The 26,236-nt window shown below is 34.3% G+C and overlaps 1 protein-coding gene across 3 annotated transcripts in view; it reads left to right on the top strand.

Annotated features, from left to right (window-relative positions):
* RGS7BP (regulator of G protein signaling 7 binding protein) overlaps positions 1-26,236 on the top strand; it is a 195,803-nt gene that overhangs the window by 121,505 nt on the left and 48,062 nt on the right. For 2 of the 3 annotated variants that reach the window (XM_074282414.1, XM_074282416.1), the window contains exon 6: positions 6,932-7,651. The exons of the other annotated variant lie outside the window; for it this stretch is intronic. In XM_074282414.1, the coding sequence (XP_074138515.1) occupies positions 6,932-7,023 (92 nt within the window). In that variant the 3' untranslated portion in view covers positions 7,024-7,651. Of the gene's footprint in view, positions 1-6,931; positions 7,652-26,236 lie in introns of those variants that run through there. 3 annotated transcript variants of the gene reach the window in all.

Here is a 26,236-nt window from a genome sequence, read left to right as displayed (position 1 = left end):
GTTTTTTTGACACAAATTTTAACATACTTTCAATATCCTTGTGCATTTCTAGAATTAATCAGCAGTATGTTCCAATGTGAGCACTCCCTTTGGTCATAGAGTTTCGTCATAATCTTGCTTATGGGGCTTGATACCTGGTATAATTTGTAAATTCCTCTTTTCCAGTTTTTTTTTTCTTCAATGGGAAACCTTAGTTGTTTGTTTGGTTGGTTTTTTTTTTTTAGCAGATCCAACAGTGCCTATGGGGCTGCTCTGTCATTATCCCAGGGCATAACACTCCCATTGGCTGCCTTGATCTCCAGAATTTTGCACAAGCTTAGACAAAGTTTGAAGTTACTATCATCACCTGACATAGAATTCTACCTGTCCCATTCTTCCTCTCTTACTTCTTCCAATCCTTTCTTCCCCTATTTCCTTTTTTATTTTTTTAAAATATTGAAATATTATAGTTTGTAGTTCTGAATGCACATCTCTGGACTCTTTCAGATGTTCTACATTCAAATATTATTTGGATGCCAAAAACTTGCAGGTTCTATTTGAGAAATGGGTTAGCTATTTTTAATCTTTGACTTTGTTTTATTGCTTCTTGATGTCTCATGGAATCACTAGTTTCTACTTGATCAATTCTAATGCCTCTTATATCAAACTGATAAAACTCTTTTCATGTTTTTCTTCTATTATTCTCAAGTCTTTTCTTATTTTTTCCTCTTTGTTTTTATTTGCTTTAAATTTTTTCTTTCTTCAGTTTTTATTGAAATTGTTAGACTTTCATTTAGTGTGTATTTTTCCTTAAGACTGCTTGTTTTTAAGTCATTGTCTTCTCATTTGTGTCTTGATATTTCCTATTACTATGGTATTTTTGGTGGTGTTTACTCATTTTTACAGCCTATTTCTTTCAACTTTATGTTAGAGTTGGATTTTGTTCACCTTTGAGATTATGATTAGTCTGAACTGCAGGCTTTTTCAGGTCTGTGAGCCTATAAATTTTCAGTACTTCCAAAATGGTATGATCCAGGGAATGATCTGTTCATTGCCTTTCTCATCCGTGCTCTGATTCTTATCCAGGTAGGGTTCTGGCCCCTTGTGATCATAGTAATTCCTCTTCAACCTGGAGTTGCAAACTAGCCTAAGTAATGAATGATGAAGCTGCCAAATGTTTCCAGTGCTAAGGGTCTTCTGAGTCCTATTTCTGCTCAGGTCCCTTTGGACAGTGGATTTTCCTGGTATTATTGCTGCCCCCAAGGCCAAAAGCACATGCTGCTCCATGCTCCCATCCCAGGTTTGGCACACTTTCTGTCCTCTGCTACTCTGGGATGGAAAAATGACTCACAGTGACTCTTTGTTAATTATTCCATTCATAATTCAGTTTGACATATTTTCTAAAGTTATTTAGAAGCATGTGTTTCTTGAGCTCAGCAAAAATGCTCCATAATCTTAAGTCCCTTCTTGAGTAGGCTATCTTTTAAGGAAGAATAGCTCTTATAGAATGGAGGCATGTGAAAGAGACACTATTCTTTGGGTATAACTTTTTGAAGAATTATGTTATATATCTATGTTTTCAGCTTATGCTACAGAGATTTTACATCTTCATCTGCACTAATTTATAAATTCTCATTACAAAGATTTTGCAGTTTAATAGAATTCAATAGAATGAAACACAAAGACTAATAATAAAAATCTATTGCCTTGAGTTCCTGGAGCATAAAAGGCACTAAATAAATGTTTGTTGAGTGATTGATAATGGAAAGTTTGCTGAACTTGGAATTGGAATATCTGAACTCAAGTGCAAACATAAACCATTACTGGCTGTGTGACTCTGGACCTCTCAAAACTTCTCTGAGTCTATTCTGTCATCTGAAAAATGAGCATAATAGCATTTCTACAATCTACTTCTCAGGGTTGCTATAGGAAAAAATTCTATGTAACTTTAGAAATGAAAATGAGTTATCATAATTAATGTTATTTTCACATACACTGGAGCTCAGAATTAGAAGTAGCACCCAATGTGGAGATAGTGGGTCTAGTAGAAAGAAGACTATGGAACCAATGGACCTTAATTTAAATCCTATTTTTCCATTTTACTCTTTTTTTACCCTGGAAAAGTTAAACCTTCACCTTGAAAAGGAAAAGAACTTGGAGGAGGAAGCCTAGGAGCATCACAACATGGGCTCAGGTAGATTTGAGGTAGAGGGGTCACACTTACAGGAACTAGTGACACAATGGAGTGAAGAGAACCTAGAAGCACAACTCAACTCTAAAGCTAACTTATTGTCTGTGATAAAAATCTTATATTTATATACTTTATAAACTTTACAACAACCCCTTGAGGTTGATAGCATAGTAGGATTATTAATGATTAATAATACAAAGAGGAAACTGAGGACTGCAGAAATTGTCACATAGACAGAACCGGGACTGAAGCCAGCCTTTTGGCTTTTTTCCCTCACAGCAACTCACTTAGTTACAAGGGCCTAAACATTTGCAGAGAACACAACATAAATTATCTGTAGCTTTGCTCCCTGCACCAACCCTGAGAAGGCAGATGAGACTGGCACCATCAGCCTCATGTTAGAGATGAATATCCTGAGACCTCACTGCTGTTGCACAGTTGGAATGGTCTCATTAGTTTATTTTATCTAAACGAGCCCCACTGCATGGATTGAAACAGCCTCTTTAGCCACCAGATGCCAAATATCCTAGAGAATTAACCTAGAGATTTTGCCACCTTGCCCCCATTGTTTCTCACTCATAGCCTATTCAGAGAGAAAATTTTAGTCCATGCAGAGCTTTCCTTTGGTTTCAATTCATCTCATTTATCTCAAACAGTTCTTTCTGTAAGTCACCACTTTGTGAATTTCAGTCTCAGATCCAAGTGCTGAGCTCACCACAGTGTAGAAGCTGCTCAGAAGTCCTGGCAAAAGTGTTGTGATTTTTTGGTGTCACTTCAACCATAGATGATGATCATGACGCATGAGATCTGTGGAAGGGAGGTATCACAAGTGTGGAGCAAAGGTGTCCTAAAACATCAGTCATTCTTAACTGAGAGCATATACTTTGCTAAAATCTTGAGCAACTAAAATCTCATTTCTCTCATCAATTTTTTCCCATTTGTGAATAAACAAATGTTAGATACTTAAAGTGGACTGAACAGGGAAGAGAAATGAGACATAGATTGTGGCTGCCCCTCATTACACACACACACACACACACACACACACACACACACACACACACACACACACACACTGACATTAAAGAAAGAAAAGTACTTTAAAGGGAAAGTATCTTCTGCCTTATATCTAAAAACAAAATGTGATTATATGTGGTACTACAGTGGATCTGTGAACTAAATATTCCCTTCACTGATGGATTGCCTGTCCATGTAGAAAAACTTACGAATGAGAAGATTGCATGTGTATTCTTTTCTCTTTTGTCCCATAGATACACTCCTCATTCTTTCCTCCTTCATCTCTTCTGCTTTACAAATTTAGCACAGTTAGAGAAAATAGTATTCTTGAGATGTCAAAAATGACAAAAAAAAAAAAAAGAAAAGAAAAGAAAAGAAAAGAAAAAGAAAGAAAAACAAAAAACAAAAGAAAAACTTTCAACACAGTGGGTGGACCCCTTGTGGCCAATTTCTAGTAGGGCATAGAGAAAAATCATCAATGAATGACTATCTACACATTGCTTATATAAATTTCTTTCCTATAAAAACATACATGTGATTCCTCTTTGTTTAAAAACAATAAAGTCATGTATCTGTGCCAAATTTTGTCAAATATAAAGGTATGTAAAGGTCAGAGAAAGTAATTTTCTTAACTCCTTTACAGCAAAGAAAACATTTTATAGGCGATTATTAAAAAATAAAACACCTGCTTCTGAAAATGCTAAGATCTTTGTTCCTCATAAAAAGATTATTATAGATGTGATGAACATAAGCCAGAGAATCTTAAATTACTTGCTAGATTGGGATTGCCAAAAACTCATTCAGGATTCAAAGCGTTATTGCAAAAAGTTATTGCAAAAATTGCAGTTTCTAAGGTACTGCAATATGTCAAATATGCATTTACGTGGTATATATATGCATATATGTGCATATATATGTACATATATATCAGGTTGGTGATGAAAGTGTAATGTTCATGATTATGATGAGGTTTAATGATTTTTCTTCCTGTTTTTAATTGTGGTATGAGTCATCCCTAAAACCATCTTATTACAATATGTTACATTGTTTTATGTATCTTAACTAGCTGGAAGTCAAAGTATAAAAGATGTCCTATTTCTAGCTTCCAATATGGTAACAACAGTGGATTGTTTTTATTCTGAGAGGAATAAGCACTGGATTTTGGTGGGGTTTTTTGTTTTTTGTTTTTTGGGTTTTTTGGAAGGTTCTGTAATAAGGATTTTAAGTTAAAAGTATTTAAACCTATGAAGTATAAGAAACCGGGTTGTTTGATTAATTTGATCTGCATAACTGAATTTCCTATTGTCTCCCCTAATTCTGTACTGTCCTCCTAGTTCCATCTGAATGTATAAAGCCTCTTTTCAGAAATACTATTGCCCCCATTGGGTTGTACAAGTTACAAATAGGAATGACATTTGACTGAAAGCCTTGAGGAAGAGAAGGGAAGGAAAGGAGCTCTATTTAATTAAGAGGACACGACAAAGCCAAGACTCATTTTTCTTTCTTGATGAGCTCTTAAGCCTTCAGATCCAGACATTAAGATGAGAAATCAATCAATCAGAAAATAAGCAAATCAGCCTTTGATGTTCCAGGCACTTTGCTAGACTCTGAAGATACAAAGCACTATTGAAGTACCAGTCAGCACCTTCTCCCATATAATCCTTCCCTTCATCCAACTAAATATCCTGAGTCTTTCTGCAAAGTTGAACTGGGATTGTCCCCTATAAATCTGGGCGCAAGAAAAAGAATCACTTAGTGAGGCTGAATCTCTAAAGAGGAAAAATTCACACACTTCTAAGGCCAGACCAGTGGATAGAGTTGTGTTTGGGAAGTAGTTGGAAGTGTCCAGGACAAGAAGGGACACTATTGCTTTGGGGATCCTTTTGATTTCATAGAGATCCCTCCTCTGTCACCTATTGCAGTCACTAGAGTACTCTATGTTTTGGGTGGAGAAACAATTGATTTCGTCTTCCATTTTGCTATTGTTCATTGATGATAAGCTTTACTGAATTCCTCCTCTGATACCTCATTATTGTAGCAAGAATTTTCTGGGACTATAGGAACAAAATGCTAATCCCAAACCTGTCAAATGTTACTGAACTTTAACTTTCAATCAGGAGTCTGAAGTTGAATGCTGTGTGCCCTTCTTTCAAAGACCATCTTATTTAAGTGTGAAAAGGTATGCCATTATAATAGTGGCCACCAAGTGTTGGATTTTACTAACCATAGTAACACATCAACATATTTAGTAAGACTGAAAGAGATTTCAGTTGCATTGGCAGAACAACCACCACCATGATGATGATGACAATACCTCACATTTATAAAGTATTATACATTCATTTCAGTTATTTCCCTTGTGAGCACATATGAGGCAGCTGCTCTTATAATCTTTGTTTTATAGATGAAGACACTGAAGCAGAACTGAATTTATAGTTTCAAGACTTTAAACCTCTGTTTAAACTTATGTTCTGACACATGTAACTTGGACCAGTCATTCAATAATAAAGTTTCTAATTTCTAAAAATGAGGTGATTGACTATATTATTTCTGAAGTTCCTAAAACAAAGATTTTATGAAGTTTAAATAACTTGCCCAGAGTAACATAGAAAGTATATGAGATGAGATTTGAACTCCTTATCTATCTGGTTTTGTTTTCTGTCCTGTTGCTCCATACTGCTGCTAAAATAGCACATCCTGTACCTTGAAAAATGATAGCTCTTTGCAATACTGATGGTAATAGTTTGAAATTCAGCTAGTGAATAGAGCCAATAAGCAAGATTGATTGTGTAGATGATCTGAATCCCAAGGTGCTGAGGAGAAGACAGAAACTACAACATTAGTTTTCTAAAAAAAGACAGGACCTCTCTAAGATTGCCTTTTATATGATAACTTCTTAGTCAAAATGTAATAGGTTTTTGATGGATTTTTTTTCTTAGAGCCATTTCATTGGAAAACAATTGATTTGTCTCTAAGTGTATAAACTTAATAAGGAACTGGTCACGAGAGGGTGCTCATTAGTTGGGGAGAAATTATGATTTGTGCCTGTGATAAAATACCATTGTGTCATAAGAAACATTCAGAGTGGATTCAGAAAAACCTAGGAAGTGTAGTATGAACCAATGCAAAGTGAAGCAGGCAAATCAATTTAACAAAAAATTATTGAATTACTATATGCCAGACACTCTGCTAAGTGTTAAAAGCAAAAGAAAAAGAAAAAGAAAACAAAAACAAAAACAAAACAACAATCCTTTCCCTCAAGGAGTTCACATTCTAATGAAGGAGACAACTATATATGTATAACTATATATGTACAAGCTATGTAGCTTATCTATCTATTTATATCTTTACGTGTATATATATGTATATGTGTGTGTGTATGTGTGTGAACTCAGGAGGAAAGAAGTAGAGAAAATGTATATAACAATAGTATTGCAAAGACAACAATTTTGAAAGATTTAAGATCTCTGATCAATACAATGAGCAAACCTAATTACAAAGGGCTAACCCACCTCCTGATAGAAAGGTGATGAGCTCAAAGTGCAGGTGAAGACAGACATTTCTGGCTGTGGAAAATGTGGGCATTTCTTTTAATTGACTAGAAATATTTGTTATAAGAATTTCACTTTCTTTTCTTTTCTAGGAGATATAGAACAAAGAAATGATAACTGTTTATTCACTTAAAAATAAAACAAAATGGAAAAAAAATAAGTGCATTCATGTATACATTTTTCCCCCTGACAGATGACAGCAGCCTCCTGAACCTGACTCCTTATCCTCTAGTTAGAAGACGGAAGAGAAGATTCTTTGGTCTGTGCTGCCTCATCTCAAGCTAGACAATTTCCATTAAAACTCCCCCAAGAAAGCCAGATCATCAAAGAAACAGTTGTCATTTGCATTTCAGATGGATAAACCATACAGTTATTGGTTATGACTATGTTTTCTATACTTCCCTCTTAATTTTCTTTCTTCCCTTTTTAAGAGTTTTACACTTTAATTAATATCAAGAACCAGAGAGAGAACAGATTCAAAATGGAAGGTGTTTTTAAAAGGATTTTTTAGATGACCTAGTGCATGTCTGCTCTATACCATACAATGACTAGATGCAAGAATTATGATTTTAAAGTTATTCTAAGTTTTTTATGTATTATATAAATTTCAAATGATTTCATGTACAGTAGCATAATTATAGTTCTTACTAGTTTAATGTTAATACTTTATCATATATGAAAGAGTCTTTAAACATAGAAATATATTTAAAATTACAAAACCGTGTTCAACATTATTAAATCACTAGAAGTAATATTGTTAAGAGAACTTATACTCCTATTGCTTTCTCTGATGTCATTCATGTCTAGTCTTCCACTCTGTCAGAATTTATCCAAGAGCATCAATATATCAATATCTTAATTTGTAATGCTAAAAAATATATGGAGGCTATTAAAATTTGTAAATACACAATAATACTGATATCTTCGTATGATGCATATGAGCATAAGAGTAACTATTTTCCTTTGATCCAATGGTGTCTTTTTTCAACTTCTTGGAGAATAACATAATCCAGTTAGGAAATGATGTAGTCAACTATACAATTACCCTCAAATATAAAATTGGATTATTATCACATTTCATTTTTAATTGAAATTCAAAGCATGGTGTCTGCACATCAGCATAGTGTTAATTCGAATAGGGCATGCTGGAATTAGCTCAGATTGTAAAATATTTAACATTTTACATTGATAATAAAAAGTTTTTTAGTTAAGCAAAGCCTGTCTCATTTTAGGTGACTATGAAGATAGAAAATTCCCTGACCCTGCTTAGTGAGTGGTCTTACCATTAGAAAAGCACATGGGATTTGGAATCAGACTAGCCCTGGCTTTCTCCTTTCTTTTCTTCTCCCCTTACTTTCTCCTTGGGTGACTGACCAGGTCAGCTACCATCTTTATATCCCAGTTTTCTCATCTGGAAAACTGGGAAGAGAGTGGTAGATTGTGTGACTTTTCAGCCAGCCTAGAGTGGATCCCATCTAGGGTCCAATTATTCTATAAACGAAAGATAGAAAGAATGAAGCAGTATTTTGGGACAAGGAGGGAAGCTTCTTCTGATCCTCCTCCCCATTAACACAATGTAGATTGTACCATTTTTCTTTTTTTGGCCCCTTTCCCAGAAAAAAAATTCCTGTGGAATTAAAAGATTCCTATTTATCTCCTTTTCCTTATTTTCTGGGTCTGGAAAATTTTTGAACTAGATGGGAGACAGCACAGGCAACACTATTTACCATACATCAGGAATGATATTGGTCTGTCTTTAGGAAGAAAAAGAGCCATACACATCTTTTTCCAAGGTCAGTCTCTGACCTGTTTTATTTTTTCTTCCTTCTTTCTTTCTTTCTTTCTTTCTTTCTTTCTTTCTTTCTTTCTTTCTTTCTTTCTTTCTTTCTTTCTTTCTTTCTTTCTTTCTTTCTTTCTTTCTTTTCTTTCTTTTCTTTCTTTCTTTCTTTCTTTCTCTCTCTCTTTCTTTCTCTTTCTTTCTTTCTTTCTTTCTATCTTTCTTTTTCTCTTTCTTTCTTTCTTTCTTTCTTTCTTTCTTTCTTTCTTTCTTTCTTTCTTTCTTTCTTTCTTTCTTCTTTTTTTCATTTATGTCTTTTGTTTCTTTATATAGTCATTTCCTGAATTACTAAACCTTCCTTAGAATTCTCCTGGTAATCCAGAAAAATGGTTATGCAAAACCAAATGACACAACTACACATGTGACAGGATATGCAAAGTTCTGTACTTGTGGTCTCCTAACTCTCTACAAGAAGAGGAAACTATGTTTAATCATCTGCTTTCCAGAACCCAAGCTAAAACCCTACAGTTTGCCATTATGTGCTTAAGTCTTTGTTTCTCCATAGAAGTCTTACATGGATTTACAATGGTGTAAAGTTGATGCTGCAGATTATGCCAAAGGAGAATGAGCCTTCTTGTATGTCTGTTGAATTTGACTGTGTCTATTGAGCCCGACTATATGTCTGTTGTGCAGGGATGACCCTAAATCATTTTGAGGAAGTCCATAAACTAAGTGTTGACCACCAGGTAATAAATTTGTTTTTTTAGCCAAACTATATTGGTCTGAATCTAGACTGCTCTCTTACATTATTTGATCATTTATAAGTATAGAAAATGGATTTATGATTTCATTGGTATGATGAGCTCCTAGTGAGTGACTTCCTTTACTAGTGGAGGATTGTACCTTCTCTACAACTTGTAGTCTTAAGGAGTTTCCTGAGGCACTGTGAAACAGAAGAGTTACTTGAACCTGGTCTCTTGGGATCCAATAATGGCCTTTCTAAGTATTCAAAAGAAAAAAAAGAAAGAAAAAAGAATCCCATTATTTCAAATGAAAAGTGATTTTCATCTATAACTTAGGAATTGCCTGAAATACTTAGAGGTTAAATGACTTAGAACAGAAGCTGGTTTTAAATCCAGGTATTCTTTTTTTTTTTTTTTTCTTTTTGCTGAGACAATTTGGGTTAAGTGACTTACCCAGGGTCACACAGCTAGGAAGTATTAAGTATCTGAAATCACATTTGAACTCAGGTCCTCCTGCTTCAGGGCTGATGCTCTATCCACTGCGCTACCTAGGTGCCCCAAGAGCAGGTATTCTTAAAGTCTACTTATTTCTTATCATGGTGGACCACCACAATAGTCTTGAGTCATCTAGGCTTGTAACATGGAGGTTACAATTCCTCATTCTTTCCTCCTCACCCCCAAATCCAATCTCTTGCCTTTATGACTTGGTGACAGTTATCCCTTCCATATTGTGACTTCCCCCATCAGGATTTTGATATATCACAGATTGGTATGAGAAATTAAATGGGAATTTGGGGAGAGTTTTGCAGAAGCCACAGACAACATGTGAAAGGCAATAGACAACAAATAAAAAATTTTAGAAATTCAGAAATGCGTAAAATACATACATGTATTGCATAATGTCAATGTATTTTATCCTTTAATACATAATAATTCAGAGTTTTGTAGAAGCTATAGACAACATGAGAAGACCAGTAGATGACGGGAAAAGTTTGGAATATATAAAATATATACATGTATTACATAATGTCAACATATTTTATCTTTCAATACCATGATAATTCAGACTACTTCTCTGGTACAAAAGGAAGTCCAAAAATTCTTACATGCATTTTCTAAATTGTGAGGATGCCATGCTCCTAATAACCATGATATGGAAGAGATAACTTCTCTAGCAGCACTCTAGCCCCTGAAATACTACTTCAATTACACAAAATTACTGCTTAAAAACATTGTCCCATTTGGGAGAATCAATTATTTTCTTAAAAAATAAACAAATGTTTGGGAATATGCACAGCAATAGATATAATGGATTAAAGGGTAGTCAGGAAAAAAAGCATGTTAGAATGGCAAACAAAGGAATTTGCATTTTTCTTCTTATAAGGAAGTTGGTAAATATTAACAATCAGCTCTGTTTAAAAAAGAAAGAAAGAAAAATATGCTCACAATTCACTTTTAAGTTTAGACTACATTGTTAACATTTTCTCTATAACTTTGTTATATTTAGGTAATCAGCAAAACAATAAATATTGTCCATATTTGTAACATTTGCCAATACCAGATGAAAATAGTAACATTGAAACTTTAATAACCAGCTCTTGAAAACCACTTTCACTTATCTTTCTTATCTCCATACTTTTCTCTGACTCCAATTTTGGAACAACTCCAAAGTTACAAGGTTTAGAAATCCCACTATTCTATGTGGCTCTCCCACCCCACTGCCTTCCTTCCCATTCCCCAACTTCTTCTTCTTGGTGACATTGAATTCCAGGAAACTGCAGCTGTAAGCATCAGCCACAAGATCACTGGTCTGCCAATGGGAACTGGAGATGGAGAGAACCTTTTTGAAAAGAACACCCAAGTATTCTGTCCTATCATTTATTTCTAGTCTTCCTCTCAAAGTTGGAATGAGATGATAAGGAGCAGTGCCAGTGGCTGAGGAAAGAAGAAGCACCTATGACAAATCTTCCAAAGACAACAGATTAGATATGGGGGTAGAGTGAGAGAAAGAATAAGGAGTTGAGTACGACACAGAGGTTACAAATCTAGGTGATTCAGAATATTTTGAGGTCCACAGCAATAATAAGGAAATTAGAAAGAGGTATTATTTAAGAGGAAGGGGAGATAATAAATTCAGTTTTGAACATACTGAATTTATGATGTTTAAGATATGCAAAACTTGAAGTCAGGAGAGTGGTTAAAGCTCAATAAATAGATGAGGATCACCTACATAGAGATGATCATTGAATCCATAGGAATGCTTGCGATCAAGAAGCAAAATAGTATAGAGAGAAATGAAGAGGATTCTTGACAGAACCTTGGGGAACATTCATCATTATCAGGAATAATCTAGATGAAGATGCAGCAAAGGAAACCAAGTAGGGGCAATCAGATAGGTAGGAGAACTAGGAGTGTGATAATAGCTTAAAGAGAAGAAAATTGGAAGGAGAAAAGGATAATCAACAGTGTCAAAAGTACAGAGAGGTTAAGAAGGATGAGGATTTAGAAAATGTCATTAGATGTGGCAACTGAGAACTTGGAATGTAGCACTTTCATTTGAATGATGAGGGAGAAAGCAGACTGCAAAGAATTAGGAAGAAAGTGAGAGGAAAGGAAATAGAGGCACTTATGGTACATAGCTTCTCAACAAGCACAGCCACAAAAGGCAGAAGAGATGGAAGATGATGACTGGTAGGGATAGGTGAATAATATGACGGGGTTTTTTTTTTGTTTTTGTTTTTGTTTTTGTTTTTTTGTTTGTTTGTTTGTTTGTTTGTTTTAATGGAGGAGAAATGGATAATTTGATAGGCAGTAAAGAAACAGCCAAAAGACAGGGGAAGATTAAAGTGAGAGAAAAGGCCATTTCTAAGAACTAACATGCTATATATCCATGATGGTAGTCTCTGAGTCTCACTACAGCTAATGTGACCCTCAAGAACTAAAGCCCTTGAGGGAAATTCTAAAGCTTTCCCAGTTAGTCATTTGAGCCTCCAATTCCCCTATAAACCATAAGAAGGCTCTCTGTTTGACAATGCTGCCATCTACTGAGGATTTAGCATTTAAAAAAAACAGAGAGGAAAATAACCCTGTGAAAGACCGGGTTCACGACTAGCTTGTTTCTGATGCCAAACACTTTTGTGCAACATTGGCAATAACATCACCCTGAGGCTTGGAATCATGCCCATCCATTTCTTACTTTATAAGGCCTTAACTAAATATCAAAAAATATATAACTCTTCTTTCTTAAGCTCCTCACAAATGCTCTACTTTCCATTTTCTTATATCTTACTCCTCACTTCTCTCCCTAAGCACTCTTGTGATCCAATGACAATGGGTTTCTCCCACACAATATTACATCTCTGGACTTTCGGCATTTTCACTGGCTGATCTAAAGACTAAAATTCTCTCCATACTTATCCCTACCTCCTGCTTCCTTGATTTCTTCACACATCACCTAAAGTTACACTTTCTATAAGAAGTCTTTGCCAGTCTTCATTTTATTGCCTTCCCTTTAGACTAACAATTTATCCAGAATATCTTTTGTTGGTACATAATTGTTTTCACGTTGTCTCCTGCATTAAACTCTGATTCCTTGAGAGCAAGAACTGTCTTTTGTCTTTTTTTTTTTGTAACCCTGACACTTAGCACAGTGCCTGATACATAGTCAACATTTAATAAATGTTTGTTGATCATCTTAGAAGTTCAACTTTAAAACATAAAAAATACCATATAGTTCATATTCAAGGAAAAAGCATGGGTAAATCAAAAATAGTGAATAAATCAAAGATATTTAATAATTAGAAACAAACTTTCCTATTTTCATAATACATAGTTTCCTCACTGAGAGTTTCTACCTATGCACCTCACAAGTCCTTTGCATCTTATGAGTTGCCCTGGTCATAAAAACTCATAATTCCAGTTCTGGTAATGAACTTCTCCAAATCTTACCAGGATCATACTTCATTGATACTTCATTATACTAAATTCTTCTATCTTGACAGCACCTGCCAGAACATACAAGAATCTTTGAGAATTCAAGGTCACCTTCATGTCACAGTGCAATGACAGAAAATCTTAAAGGAGGAATTGATTCAAGTTAAATATTTCTGGAATGCCTACTATGTCCTCAGCACTGAGATTTGGAAACAGGAAGTGGAGGGTTCAAGGCTTATGATTTTATTAGTGTACAAAACTCACTATGGGAAAACTCCCCCTACCAATGTTAGTATGGTACCTTATAATCTCAGAGATGTGACTGTGGGTTTTATGAATTTATAATCACACAGCAAATAGATGTCAAAAGTAGGACAGGAATGGATATTTGGTTCTCTAATTACTGTTTTAGGCTCCGGGAATCCAAAGGTAAAATGAAACTGTTCCTGCCTTCAAGGAGCTTGCATTCTCCTGAAGTTGGAACCATACTATTAGAAACATACATGCATGCTCACCACCTCTGTACTCAGCTCCAAATACCATCTCACTCATGCTTCTATTCTGCATATATATACCATGATCAAGCCAGAAGTCTATTGTCAAAGCAGTCAGCATCAAGAAGGCCAAAAGAACTTATTGAATTTTAAAGGGTCCGATCAATTGACAAAATTATTGTTTTTCTCTAATGTTTTACAACAGTCATTGGAAATTTACCTCTGCCAGATCTAGATCATGAGATATTTTCCAGCACTAAAGGGGATGTTACCACCTCCATGAGCTCTAAACATAATGGGAAAGTTGGTGAAGTCTATCTTGTGCCCTCTCTCTCTTGTATGAGGCCTTTCCTGATGCTCTTTTGGAACCTGTTAAGATTTCGTCCTCATGTTGTTGTATAGTCATTTTTGGTGTGTCCAACTCTTCATGACCTTTTTTTTTGGGGGGGAGGGATTTCTTGATGAAGATACTGAAGTGGTTTTCCATTTCCTTCTTTAGCTCATTTTACAAATGAGGAAATGAGGCAAACAGTATTAAGTGAATTTCCGGGATTACATAGCTAGTTAGTGTCTGAAATCAGATTTGAACTCAGAAAGATGAGTCTTCCTGACTCCAGCCCTGCACTGTATCCATTACACCATGGAGCTCCATCCTCACTTTACTTGTACTTATTTTGCATAACTATGTATATTCAGGCTGCCCTAAAAATCTAAGTGCATTTTAAACTTTAATAGCTTTGTGTTTACATGTAGTGTTTCTCCCAATAAAACGTTAACTCCTTGAATGCAGAGATTGTTTAATTTTTATCATTAGATCCCCCTAGCTAGTACAATGCTTGGTACATAGTAGGTGCTTGATAAACATTTATTGAGTGACTGAATGTTGAATATCCTCATGCTCTGGAGCTCACCAGGTCAGATCTCCAACTAACTATCCCATACTCCAATGTAATCATTCCTTTCCCTGAGCCCAACCAACTCTAGTCCAAACTAAGTCATTGACCTCAACTACACATTAGAAGAAATGTGATGACTAAATATCTTGACTTAAGACGTACATGTATTGAGTAACAGAATTTGGGATTCAAACTCAGATTTTCTCACTCCAAATTTACCATTCTTTCCTCTACATCATGATTTTCTTGCCATATCTAGATTTTCTTTTTCTTTTTGATTTAGTCAATCAGACACCAAGGAGGTCTATTCATCTGCACAAATAACCAGCCTATATGGTAAGAGAACTATAACTGACATGATTACTCCCTTTTTATCCTGTTCAAATCACAATCCATCCGCATCTTTTCATTCCATGCCATTGTTGAGTCTCCTGTCATAAATCCTTCATAGTCAATGCAGCACTCAGCATAATGTCTTGCACATAGTAAGTACTTAATAAATATTCATTAATTTGAATTCAATAAATCCATACCTCACACTCTGCATATCTTATGGGTCTTTACAGATTTCTGGGATACTAGGGCAGCATCATTACATAGTAAAGAGAATTGGCCTTGTAGTATAGAAGACTTCAAATCCTTAGGATATATACTTGCCTCCTGAAAGTAGGCCAGTCATTTAATAGGTCAATGCACCTCACAACTAACTGTCCAAATGATAACACGTAGGGGGCATTTCCTCACTGAAATAACAGATTTAGATGCACTACTCTCTCTCCCCACCAAAAACGAAAACCAAAACCATCACAGCTCAGCCTTTGAACAGCAAGTCTGCCATTTCTTAATTTCACTACCTAACACTGTGTTCTAGAGCTAATTCACTCTGGCTTGCCAGAACCACTGTTAAATTTTCAGTGTGAGCATCCACACCTCTGAAATCATTAAACTTTAAGTCAGGGCTTGAATGATTGTTTTGTTGATTATGTAGACTTAAGAAAGTGTTGGAGAAAATGCTAATGATGAAGATCAAATTTCAAAATGAACTGTGTACTTTGTCCAGAGAGCTGGTAGTTCACTATCCATTTACTAATATGCACCTCCCCCAGCCACAAAGATACCAATTATACATATCTTTGAAGGTGCATTTATATCTCTTCTAACATATGTCATCGTAATATTTTACAATCTATTTCCACTGTTCAGAGAGACTGGTCTCTCATCACCATCAGACTTCTGGGAAGCTCCCCCTAGATGTCCAGATAGCATCTTAAATTCACAATGTGTCCAAAATAGAACTTAGAGCCAATCCCTCTTTCAAATTCCCCTGAAGGGCCTTATATTATATCAGTTCCCCACTATCAAAAATTTGGAATTATGCATTTTCATTTATACATAGCTACATAGATATGAATACACACACACACACACACACACACGAGAGAGAGAGAGAGAGAGAGAGAGAGAGAGAGAGAGAGAGAGAGAGAGAGAGAGAGAGAGAGAGAGAGAAAGCTACTTCCATCATCCTCAGATAATAAACATTTGGCACCTACTATGTTCCAGCTATTGTGCTAAGTGCTAGTGAAACAAAGAAAGGCAAAAGCAAACAAACAATGAAAAAAACACAACAAAAAACTATACTCTCAAGGAGTTCACAGTACTCATCACTTTTCCTGGTCTTTTAGCTTATCACATCTTTTCTTTGAAAGTATATGTTGGCTTCTCCATTGGGATATAAGTTATTGAGAAGCAGAAGAACTTTTGTTTTTTACTTCAGCATTTATCATAGTTCCTGGCATATAGTAAAAGCTTAAATCAATAATTTTGACTGATTATTTCTGTCCTCCTTTACTTAATCCCTAAATCAAGTCAAGTTAATAAACACTTATCAAACTTTTACTATGTGCCACAGAAGAGAACATAAATAACACCAGAAAGAAAGTGGTCCCTGACCTCAAGGAGCTTACATTCTAATGCGAGAAGACAAACACATAAAAGGTAACTGAAAAGAGGGAAGTGGGGAAGAGATAAAAGAACTTTGTTAAGGACATTGTTTAAAAAGTTCAAGAGATTCAGGAGTCCTGTCTGGAAGGGGGAAAAACAGATAGTTGACTTGGACTTTCTCATTAAAATGGAAATTCTGAGAAGAACAAATCAGAAGGAGAGACACAGTAGTGAAAATGTTTTGAGATCCAGTGATGAATTGAAATTTCCATAGTTGAAGAAGTTTCTATGAAATGATAAAAAAGAAAAAAATATGGAGAGTTGAGTCTGTAACCTAGAGAGAAGATATCTAATCAATAGCTAAGTTCTGTCTAATCTAACTATACAGCTTCTTCTGAATTTGTTCTCTTATCATTATCATAATTATCACTATATCAGGTTATATCCTCATTATTTCTTGCCTTGACTATTATAGTAGCCTCTTTCTTTCCTTTCTAGATCATCTTCTACATAGTTGCCAGGATAATTTCCTTAAGTCCTAGGTCCGATCATATCACCACTCTGCTAAATGGGTGGTTTACCATTCCATCTTTGTAAAGTCCAGGCTAGCTTTCTGGAGGCCTCAGGATTAGCCAGAATCAGGATAAGTAAAAGTCCTTGGTCTTTAGGGGGAGAAGCAGGCAAATTGTCAGGATTTTAGCCAAAGATCTCTTCTCCATTCTGGAGTCCAGAATCTCCAACTTTCTCCTCCTCGTCCTGCCACCAAGTGAAGCCTCATTGCCTCTTTCATCTGACTCTCTAATCTTTGCCCACAATTATCTTAACATCAAACATTGAGCCAGCACCAATGGTGAAAAGAGCCATTTTTCCAAACATATGCTAATAGTGTCATTGTCTCATAGTGAATAGGTAATTAGCCTTAAGTGCTTGGTTGCCTGATTCAAGCACCCCTTTTTGGAGTTTCAGCCCTTTACACATCTCAAATCACAAAGTCCTGAGCTTAGGGTTAAATGATTGCCCACCTTATTTTATATTATTTTCCATCACATATCATATTATTCCAGAGAGGAGAAATGTTATGACTTCTCATAAATTTTGTCCCATATAGAGTGTTCTCCATCCTTATTTCTACCTTTCAGAACTTTTATTGTTTTAAATTTTTAATTAACAATTAAAAATCAAAACTTTATAACAAGTATTCAAAGTCAAACAAAACATACTATCAGATTGTGAATCCTCAGTCCAGCACTCTCAATCAAGGGGAACCCTTAAGTTTCTTCTTCAAGGCTCAGTTCAAAATGCCAATTCCACTGTAAAAATTTTCCTGATTCCCCTCCCTACCTTAGTGTTTTTTTCCCCCTTTTCTCAAGTTATGTTGTTGTTGTTGTTGTTTAAATATGGTATGCAGATATAGATGTAGTATCATAGATTTAGAACTGGAAAGAACCTCATATGGACATCTATTCCAATCCTATCACTTTACAAATGAGGAAACTGAGGACAAGTGAGGTTAGGTGGTTCATACAGATAATAAGGAGGTATACAACGCCACATTAGCATAGTGGTGTACAGAGTACAGAACTCTTACTTCTGTCTCATCCTGTATACTTTTTAGTCTAATATAAGCTTTTTGAGGCCAGGGACTAGTTTTTGTTTCTATATCCTCAGCACCAGAAAAAATGTCTTTCCCATAGTAGGTAATGAATAAATGTTGAATTGGTGAGGTCCAGAAAACTGCAGAGCTTCTTCAATGAGCTACTAACCACTCCTAATAAAAAACAATCCTAAAAAAAATAAAATAAAAAACTATGCCCAAAGAATTATTAAACTATTTGTATCCTTTGATTCATTGATACCTCTACTTGTTCTATTTCCAAAGATAATTAAGAGAAGAGGGAAAAAACCTCTTTTTTTGTAAATATTTATTGCAGCTCCCTTTGTAGTGGCAAAGAAGTGGAAATTTCCAGCATCATCAAATGATTGTGATGGAACAATACTGTGCTATAAGTAATGATGACTTTAATGATTTTAGAAAAAAAAATACTTGCATGAAATAATGAAAAGTGAAATGAATAGAACCAGGAGAACTTTATATACGGTAATAGTAATATTTTAAAAATAACTTTGAGTGAATGGTATTTTGAATATTATAAATTATACATATACATGTATAATTTTGTATATGTATATATAAATTATAAATATGTCTTAAAATATATAAATCATAACATATATTTCTACCACATTTAACATATATTGGACTACTTGCCCTCTAGAGGAGGGCATGGGAGAAGGGGGAGAAATTGGATTTTGTAAGGGCTAATGTTGAAGAATTGTCCATACCTATGTTTTGAAAAATAAAAAGTTTTAATTAAAAAATATATATATGCATATATATATAATGTTTATAATTATAAAGGACATATAAAGAAATATACAACCTATATCCAGAGAAAGAACTGATTAAATATATGTATGTATAGAATAATTTTACATATATATGTATATACATATATATGTACATACACACAGATATATATAATATATATGTATAAAGTATTTTTTTCTGACCTCCATCCTAGAGAAGGCTACTTATCTAATAGTAGCTATCTCTAGGATGGGGGTCAGAAAAAATACTCATGTTAATTTTGTTATTTATTTGAAAGAAATATCAAGTTGTATATAATAGATTTACAGCTTCATATGTAATAACTATTTTTGTACTATGTTATAGAAATGATTATTTTATTCCATAAATTAAAAGTAAAATAAAATAAATACTTCACAAGCATTTCTGGGAAGATGGTGGAGTATATGAGAAAGCTTCAAGCTTCCCTAAAACAGAATAAATTTGTGGCTGAGGATGAACATAGACTGGTGAAAAACAAGGAAGATTTGGGGCAGAATAAGGGTACTCCTGGAATAATCCAAGAAGACCCAAAGAAAGATTCCAGGACTGGAATTAACCAATGTGAAGTACAAGCACCTCCAGTCTAGCTTTGCAAAAAAAACCAAGTTGGGAGCCCTGAAGCTAGCTGGCTTTGATTGGAGCCTCAGCTTTAACTGCAGGAACTTTTCACACACAACATATAAATGATTTATTCATGTTGTGTTCCTTGAAATTAATCTTCAGTGTTAGCTTTTATATGTTTAATTTTCTATTAAGTTCTAGTTTGGTTGAGATAAAATCCTGAAAATCCATAAGTTTGTTGAATTTCCATTTTTTTCATTTAATATTATGAATAATTTTACTGGATATGATATTTTTTGGTTGCAGGCTTAGTTTTTTTGAGTGCTTGTATGTATTATTCAAGGACCCGTGGGTTTTTTTTTTTGTTGTTGTTGTTGTTGTGACTTCGTGAGGAATTGGGGATCTGAGTACTGGAAGTCTAAGGGAATGAATCTCTGCTGATTAGAAACTGCAGACATAACTGTGTTGCTAAAACACTGCCTTAGGTGAGAAGGAAACAGTACATCAGATGAGTGCAGAAGCAGTGGGACAGGGAAATTGTTGATTATAGACATTTACAAGAGGGTGAAGATTTTGGTGTGAGGTTCCAAATCAGAGGAGGGAACTAAAGTGAAGCTAGAGGTACCATCCCCCCCTTATATAGTAAATATAAGTGCTTACACTAATAATTCTTATATTTAAAAAATAATAATGAATAGGAAAAGAAGAACCCAACCATAGAAACTTATTATGGGAATCGGAAAGAGCAGCGCTTATCTTCAGAGGAGGACAATGAAGTTTTTTAAAAAGCCTTTTCTACCCCAAAGAATGATGTTAAATGGGTAGCTGCCCAGAAAGAATTTTTAGAACTCAGAAAAGACTTTAAAAATCAAAATAGAGAAATTTAGGAAAAACTTTTAAAATCATAAATAAGTAGATAAAAGTTATCTAAGAAAAACAATTAGATTACAGGGAAAAGTTAACCAATAAAAGGAAGGTACAGAGTTTTAAAGAAGAAAATAATTCTTTAAAAATTAGAAATAGGCAAAGGGAAACCAGTGAAGGTATAAGAAATTAAGCAACAACATAACAAAATATAAAGAATGAAAGATAGGATAGAATGTGAAACATCTTATAAGAAAAACAATAAATCTGAAGAACAGATCAAAAAGAGAAAATAAGAATATTGAACGACCTGAAAGCTGTGATCAAAAGAAAAAAAAAAAGACTCTTGACAAAATAATGCAAGAAATGATAAATTAAAATTGTGCTAGAATGATAGAACATAAAGGGAATGTAAAAATGAAAAAAAAATCACCAATTACCATCTCAAAGAGATCCCTTGTAGAAAATACATAGGAATGTTATTGCCAAATTTTGAAACCTTCAGGTCAAAGAGAAAATTTTGCAAGAAACAAACAAATAAAAGCAATTCAAATATGCTGGAGCTACAATTTGAATTGTACAGCATTTACTAGCAGCCACAACAAAAAAACCACAGTGCCTGTAATAAAATATACCAGCAATCGAGATATAGGCCTGCAGCCAAAAATATCATATCCAGCAAAATTATCCACAGTATTGAATGAAAAAAAATGGACATTCAATGAACTTGTTGATTTTTAGATCTTTGTCTCAACCAAACCAAAATGTAATATATAAAAGCCAATGTCAAAGATTAATTTCAAAAAACTCAACAAGGACAAATCATTTATATATTGTGTGTAAAGTGCATAGCACATATTTAAGACTGACATTAGTAATTGGGTAGCTCAAAAAAAAGATTGGGGCAGGCCTGAGTATGACCTGATTCTAAAAAAGCAATTCTGTCTAGAAAAAGATAAAAATAGTCATTATGTTATATAAATGAGAAACAGAGGAAGTACTGATACAGAGACATTAGAGGGGGAGGAGGGATCATAATTTCAAAAATCTACTAATATTGGGAATAGATTAAATAGGCAACACTACAAATATATACCATGAAGGATATCGCATGCTCCAAAATCTATATAGAAATAAGGGGGAGGCAGAGCCAAGATGGTGGAGAGGATACACATTTCTTTCTGACTTTTTCCTACTATACTTCACATTAATTATGAAATCCAGCCTCTGAATTAATTCTGCATTGACAGAATGCATGAATATTGGGAGTGCAGCAGAAGAAAATTTTAAAAATCTCCAGAAAAGGTCTTTTTCAGTCAGGCATGGAAGGAGGTGGCCAGGCACAGGCAGGCAGAGCAGAGAGGTCACCTCATGCTGTGCAGACCTGTGATGAGATATAGTCTCTGTGGGGTGGTGCAGACTCCACATTGCAGAGAATCTATGAGAAGGAATCTACATCAGTGTTGGCCACTCTGATCTGGTTGCAAGCCAGTAGATCAGCTGAGAAGTTATAAAACATCTAATACAAACAAAAAAGGTAAAGAGTGAACCTCTAAAAGCTGGAGTCTCACAGGACCTGGCCATGCCCACCAACCACTGGGAGTGAGTCAGCACAGACCCAGCACAGGCATGGCTACTTTGCTGCTGCTTGGAAAGGAAGCTTGGAAAACCTCCTTTACCCTAAAAGCAGATCCAAATTTTTTTTAATGAGCAAAAAGGCAAAGAGAACTCTAACCATACATAGTTACTATGGTGAAAGAGAAGAACAGATTTCAAATCCTGAGAACATAAAAGCAGATTGTCTCCAGATGAGGTGGTATAATCTGGTCCCCATCACACAAGGCTCTCCTAGAAGAAATTAAAAAGGATCTCAAAGGAGAGCTAGAAGAAAACTAAGAAAAGGAAAGGAAAACTTAGCAAGAGGGTTTGGAAAAGGCATACAACTCATTAAAAGATAGATTTGACAAAATAGAAAAAGAAAACAACAACCTGAAAAACAGAATTTGTGAAATAGAAAAAGAAAATAACTCCTTAAAAAATAAAATTTGTGAAATGGAAAAAAATTCCATAGAACGAAGCAACGCATTTAAAAACTCAATTAGAAAAAAAAACTCAATTAGACAAATAAAAAAAGAAGTAAAAAAAGTAAATGAAGAAAATAATTCACTACAAATCAGTACTGAATAAATGGAAATGAATGACTTGATGAGACATCAAGAATCAGTCAAGCAAAAAAAAAAAAAAAAATAGAAAAAATAGAAAAAATGTAAAGTACTGGCTTGGGAAAACAACTGACCTGGAAAATAGATCTAGCAGAAACAATCTAAGTATTATTGGACTCCTTGAAATTCATGATGAAAAAAAGACTCTAGACACTATTTTTCAGGTAATCATCTAAGAGAACTGCTTAGATGTCATAGAATCAATTTCAGAACTATTGGAACAAGGAAAAAATATTACAAGCAGCTAGAAAAAATTTCAAATACTGAGGAGTCACAATAATAATTACTCAGGTTTTAGCAGCTTTCATCTTAAAGGATCCTTAGATTAGATATCCTGGAATCTGATATTCTGGAAGGCAAAGGAACTTAGAAAGAAGAATAATTATCCTGCTAAATGGAGCATTTTCTTCCAGGGAAGAAGATGGGCATTCCATGAAACAGGTGAATTCCATTTATTTATGATGAAAATACCAAAGCTAAACAAAAAAATTGACCTTCAAATATAGTACTCACTAAAAAAAAAACCCACAAAAAAACATAAGAAGGTAAAAAGAACTCTTGAGAACTGTATTTCTGTTATATCATCAGATATGGCTCAAAGAGAAAATATTAGATATATTTGGTTTACAGAGAAACTTCTACATCTCATTGAAAAGTGGGAGGGAAAAGGCAAAAAAGGAAGGGATAGATTAAATAGAAGGGAATACAGAAATAGGGGAAAGGCATAAGAAAGGCAGAAGGACTCAAAAGGGAGAAGGATTCTAAAGGGGAGAGCTGCTTGAGACAAGTGGTGATCATAAATTAAGTACTGGGGAGGGGGGAAAGGGGAAAAGGAAAGAAAAAAGTATAATCTGGGGGTAATAAGATGGCAGGAAATACAGAATTAGTAGTTTTAACCATAAATGTGAATGGGATGAACTCTCCCATAAAGCAGAAGCAGATAGCAGACTGGATTAAAAGCCAGAATCCTATACTATGTTGTTTACAAGAAACACATATAAAGCAGAATTATACATACAGAGTAAAGGTAAAAGGCTGGAACAGAATCTATTATGCTTCCAGTGAAGTAAAAAAAAGAAGGGGTAGTCATACTAATCTCAGATCAAGCAAAAGCAAAAATTGATCTAATTAAAAGAGATAAGAAAGGAAACTATATCCTACTAAAAGGTACCATAGATAATGAAGTAATATCAATACTAAACATATATGCACCAAGTGGTATAGCATCTAAATTCCTAAAGGAGAAGTTAAGAGAGCTGCAAGAAGAAATAGATAGCAAAATTATTATAGTGGGAGATCTCAACCTTGCACTCTCAAAACTAGATAAATCAAACAACAAAATAAATAAGAAAGAAATTAAAGAGGTAAATAGAACACTAGAAAAGTTAAGGATGATAGATCTTTGGAGAAAACTGAATGGAGATAGAAAGAAGTACACTTGCTTCTCGACAGTTCATGGAACCTATACAAAAATTGACCATATATTAGGACATAAAGACCTCAAATTCAAATGCAGAAAAGCAGAAATAGTAAATGCATCTGTTTCAGATCACAATGCAATAAAAACTACATTCAATAAAAAGACAGGGGGAAATAGACTAAAAAGTAATTGGAAACTAAATAATCTTATCCTAAAGATGAATGGATGAAACAGCAAATCATAGATACAATTAATAATTTCACCCAAGAGAATGACAATAATGAGATGGCCAAAATTTGTGGGATGCACCCAAAGTGGTAATAAGGGGAAATTTTATATCTCTAGAGGCTTATGTGCATAAAATAAAGAGAAGATCCATGAATTGGGCTTGCAACTAAAAAAGCTAGAAAAAAAAAAAAGCAAATTAAAATCCCCCAATCAAATACCAAACTTGAAATTCTAAAAAATAAAAAGAGAGATTAATAAAATTGAAAGTAAAAACAACTATTGAATTAATAAATAAAACTAAGAGTTGACTTTATGAAAAAACTAACAAAATAGATAAACTTTTGATTAGAAAAAAGGAAAGATGAAAATCAAATTGATAGTCTTAAAAATAAAAAGGGAGAACTTTCCACCAAATGAAGAGGAAATTAGAGCAATAATTAGGAGTTACTTTGCCCAACTTTATGCCAATACATTTGATAATTTAAGTGAAATGGAGGAATAGGTATTAAAAAATAAACTGCCCAGATTAACAAAGGAGGAAGTAAATTGATTAAATAGTCCCATTTTAGAAAAAGAACTTGAAAGAGCCATTAATCAACTCCCTAAGAAAAAATCCTCAGGACCAGATGGATTTACATATGAATTCTACCAAAAATTTAAAGAATAATTAAGTCCAATACTATATGGACTATTTGAAAAAATAAGGAATGAAAGACTCCTACCAAATTCCTTTTATGACACAAACATGGTCCTGATACCTAAACCAGGTAGAAAGAAAACAGAGAAAGAAAATTATAGACCAATATCCCTAATGAATATTGATGCAAAAATCTTAAATAAAACATTAGCAAAGAGATTACAGAAAATGAATATTGATGCAAAAATCTAAAATAAAATATTAGCACAGAGATTTCAGAAAATCATTACAGAAAGTCACCATGACCATCTAGGAGTTATACCAAGACTAGTTCAACATTAGGAAAACTATTAGCATAATTGACTATATCAATAAATAAATTAATAAAAATCACATGATTATCTCAATAGATGCAGAAAAGTATTTGATAAAATTCAACACCTAGTCCTATTAAAAACACTAGAAAGTATAGGAATAAATGGACTTTTCCTTAAAATAGTCAATAGCATCCATTTAAAACCATCAGATCTAATGGGAAAAAACTGGAACCATTCCCAATAAGATCATGAGTGAAATAAGAATGCCCACTATCACCATTACTATTCAATATTGTATTAGAAATGCTAGCCTTGGAAATAAGAGTTGAGAGAGATTAAAGGAATTAGAGTAGGTAATAAGGAAACCAAACTATGGCTCTTTGCAGATGATATGATGGTATACTTAGAGAACCCCAGAAAATCAACTAAAAAGCTATTAGAAATAATCCACAATTTTAGCAAAGTTACAGGATACAAAATAAATCCACATAAATCTTCAGCATTTTATACAATAACAAAATCCAACAGCAAGAGATACAAGATAAATTCCATTTAAAATAACTGTTGATAGTATAAAATATTTGGGAATCTATCTGTCAAGGGAAAGTCAGGAACTATATGAGCAAAACTACAAAATACTTTCTACACAAATAAAGTCAGATCTAAACAAATGAAAAAATATCAAGTATGTTGGAGGGGATTTGGGAAAACTGGGACACTGATGCATTGTTGGTGGAGTTGTGAAAGAATTCAGCCATTCTGGAGAGCAATTTGGAACTATGCCCAAAAAGTTATCAAACTGTGCATACCCTTTGATCCAGCAGTGCTACTCCTGGGCTTATATCCCAAAGAAACACTAAAGATGGGAAAGGTACTTGTATGTACCAAAATGTTTGTGACAGCTCTTTTTGTAGTGGCTAGAAACTGGAAAATGAATGGAGGCCCATCAATTGGAGAATGGTAGGGTAAATTATGGTATATGAATGTTATGGAATATTATTGCTCTGTAAGAAATGACTGGCAAGATGAATACAGAGAGGCTTGGAGAGACTTAC

This window comes from Sminthopsis crassicaudata, chromosome 1, assembly GCF_048593235.1.
Source record: "Sminthopsis crassicaudata isolate SCR6 chromosome 1, ASM4859323v1, whole genome shotgun sequence".
Taxonomy (NCBI): Eukaryota; Metazoa; Chordata; class Mammalia; order Dasyuromorphia; family Dasyuridae; genus Sminthopsis; species Sminthopsis crassicaudata.
Note: the sequence above shows the minus strand (reverse complement) of the source record. Positions and strands in the feature narration are given on the sequence as shown.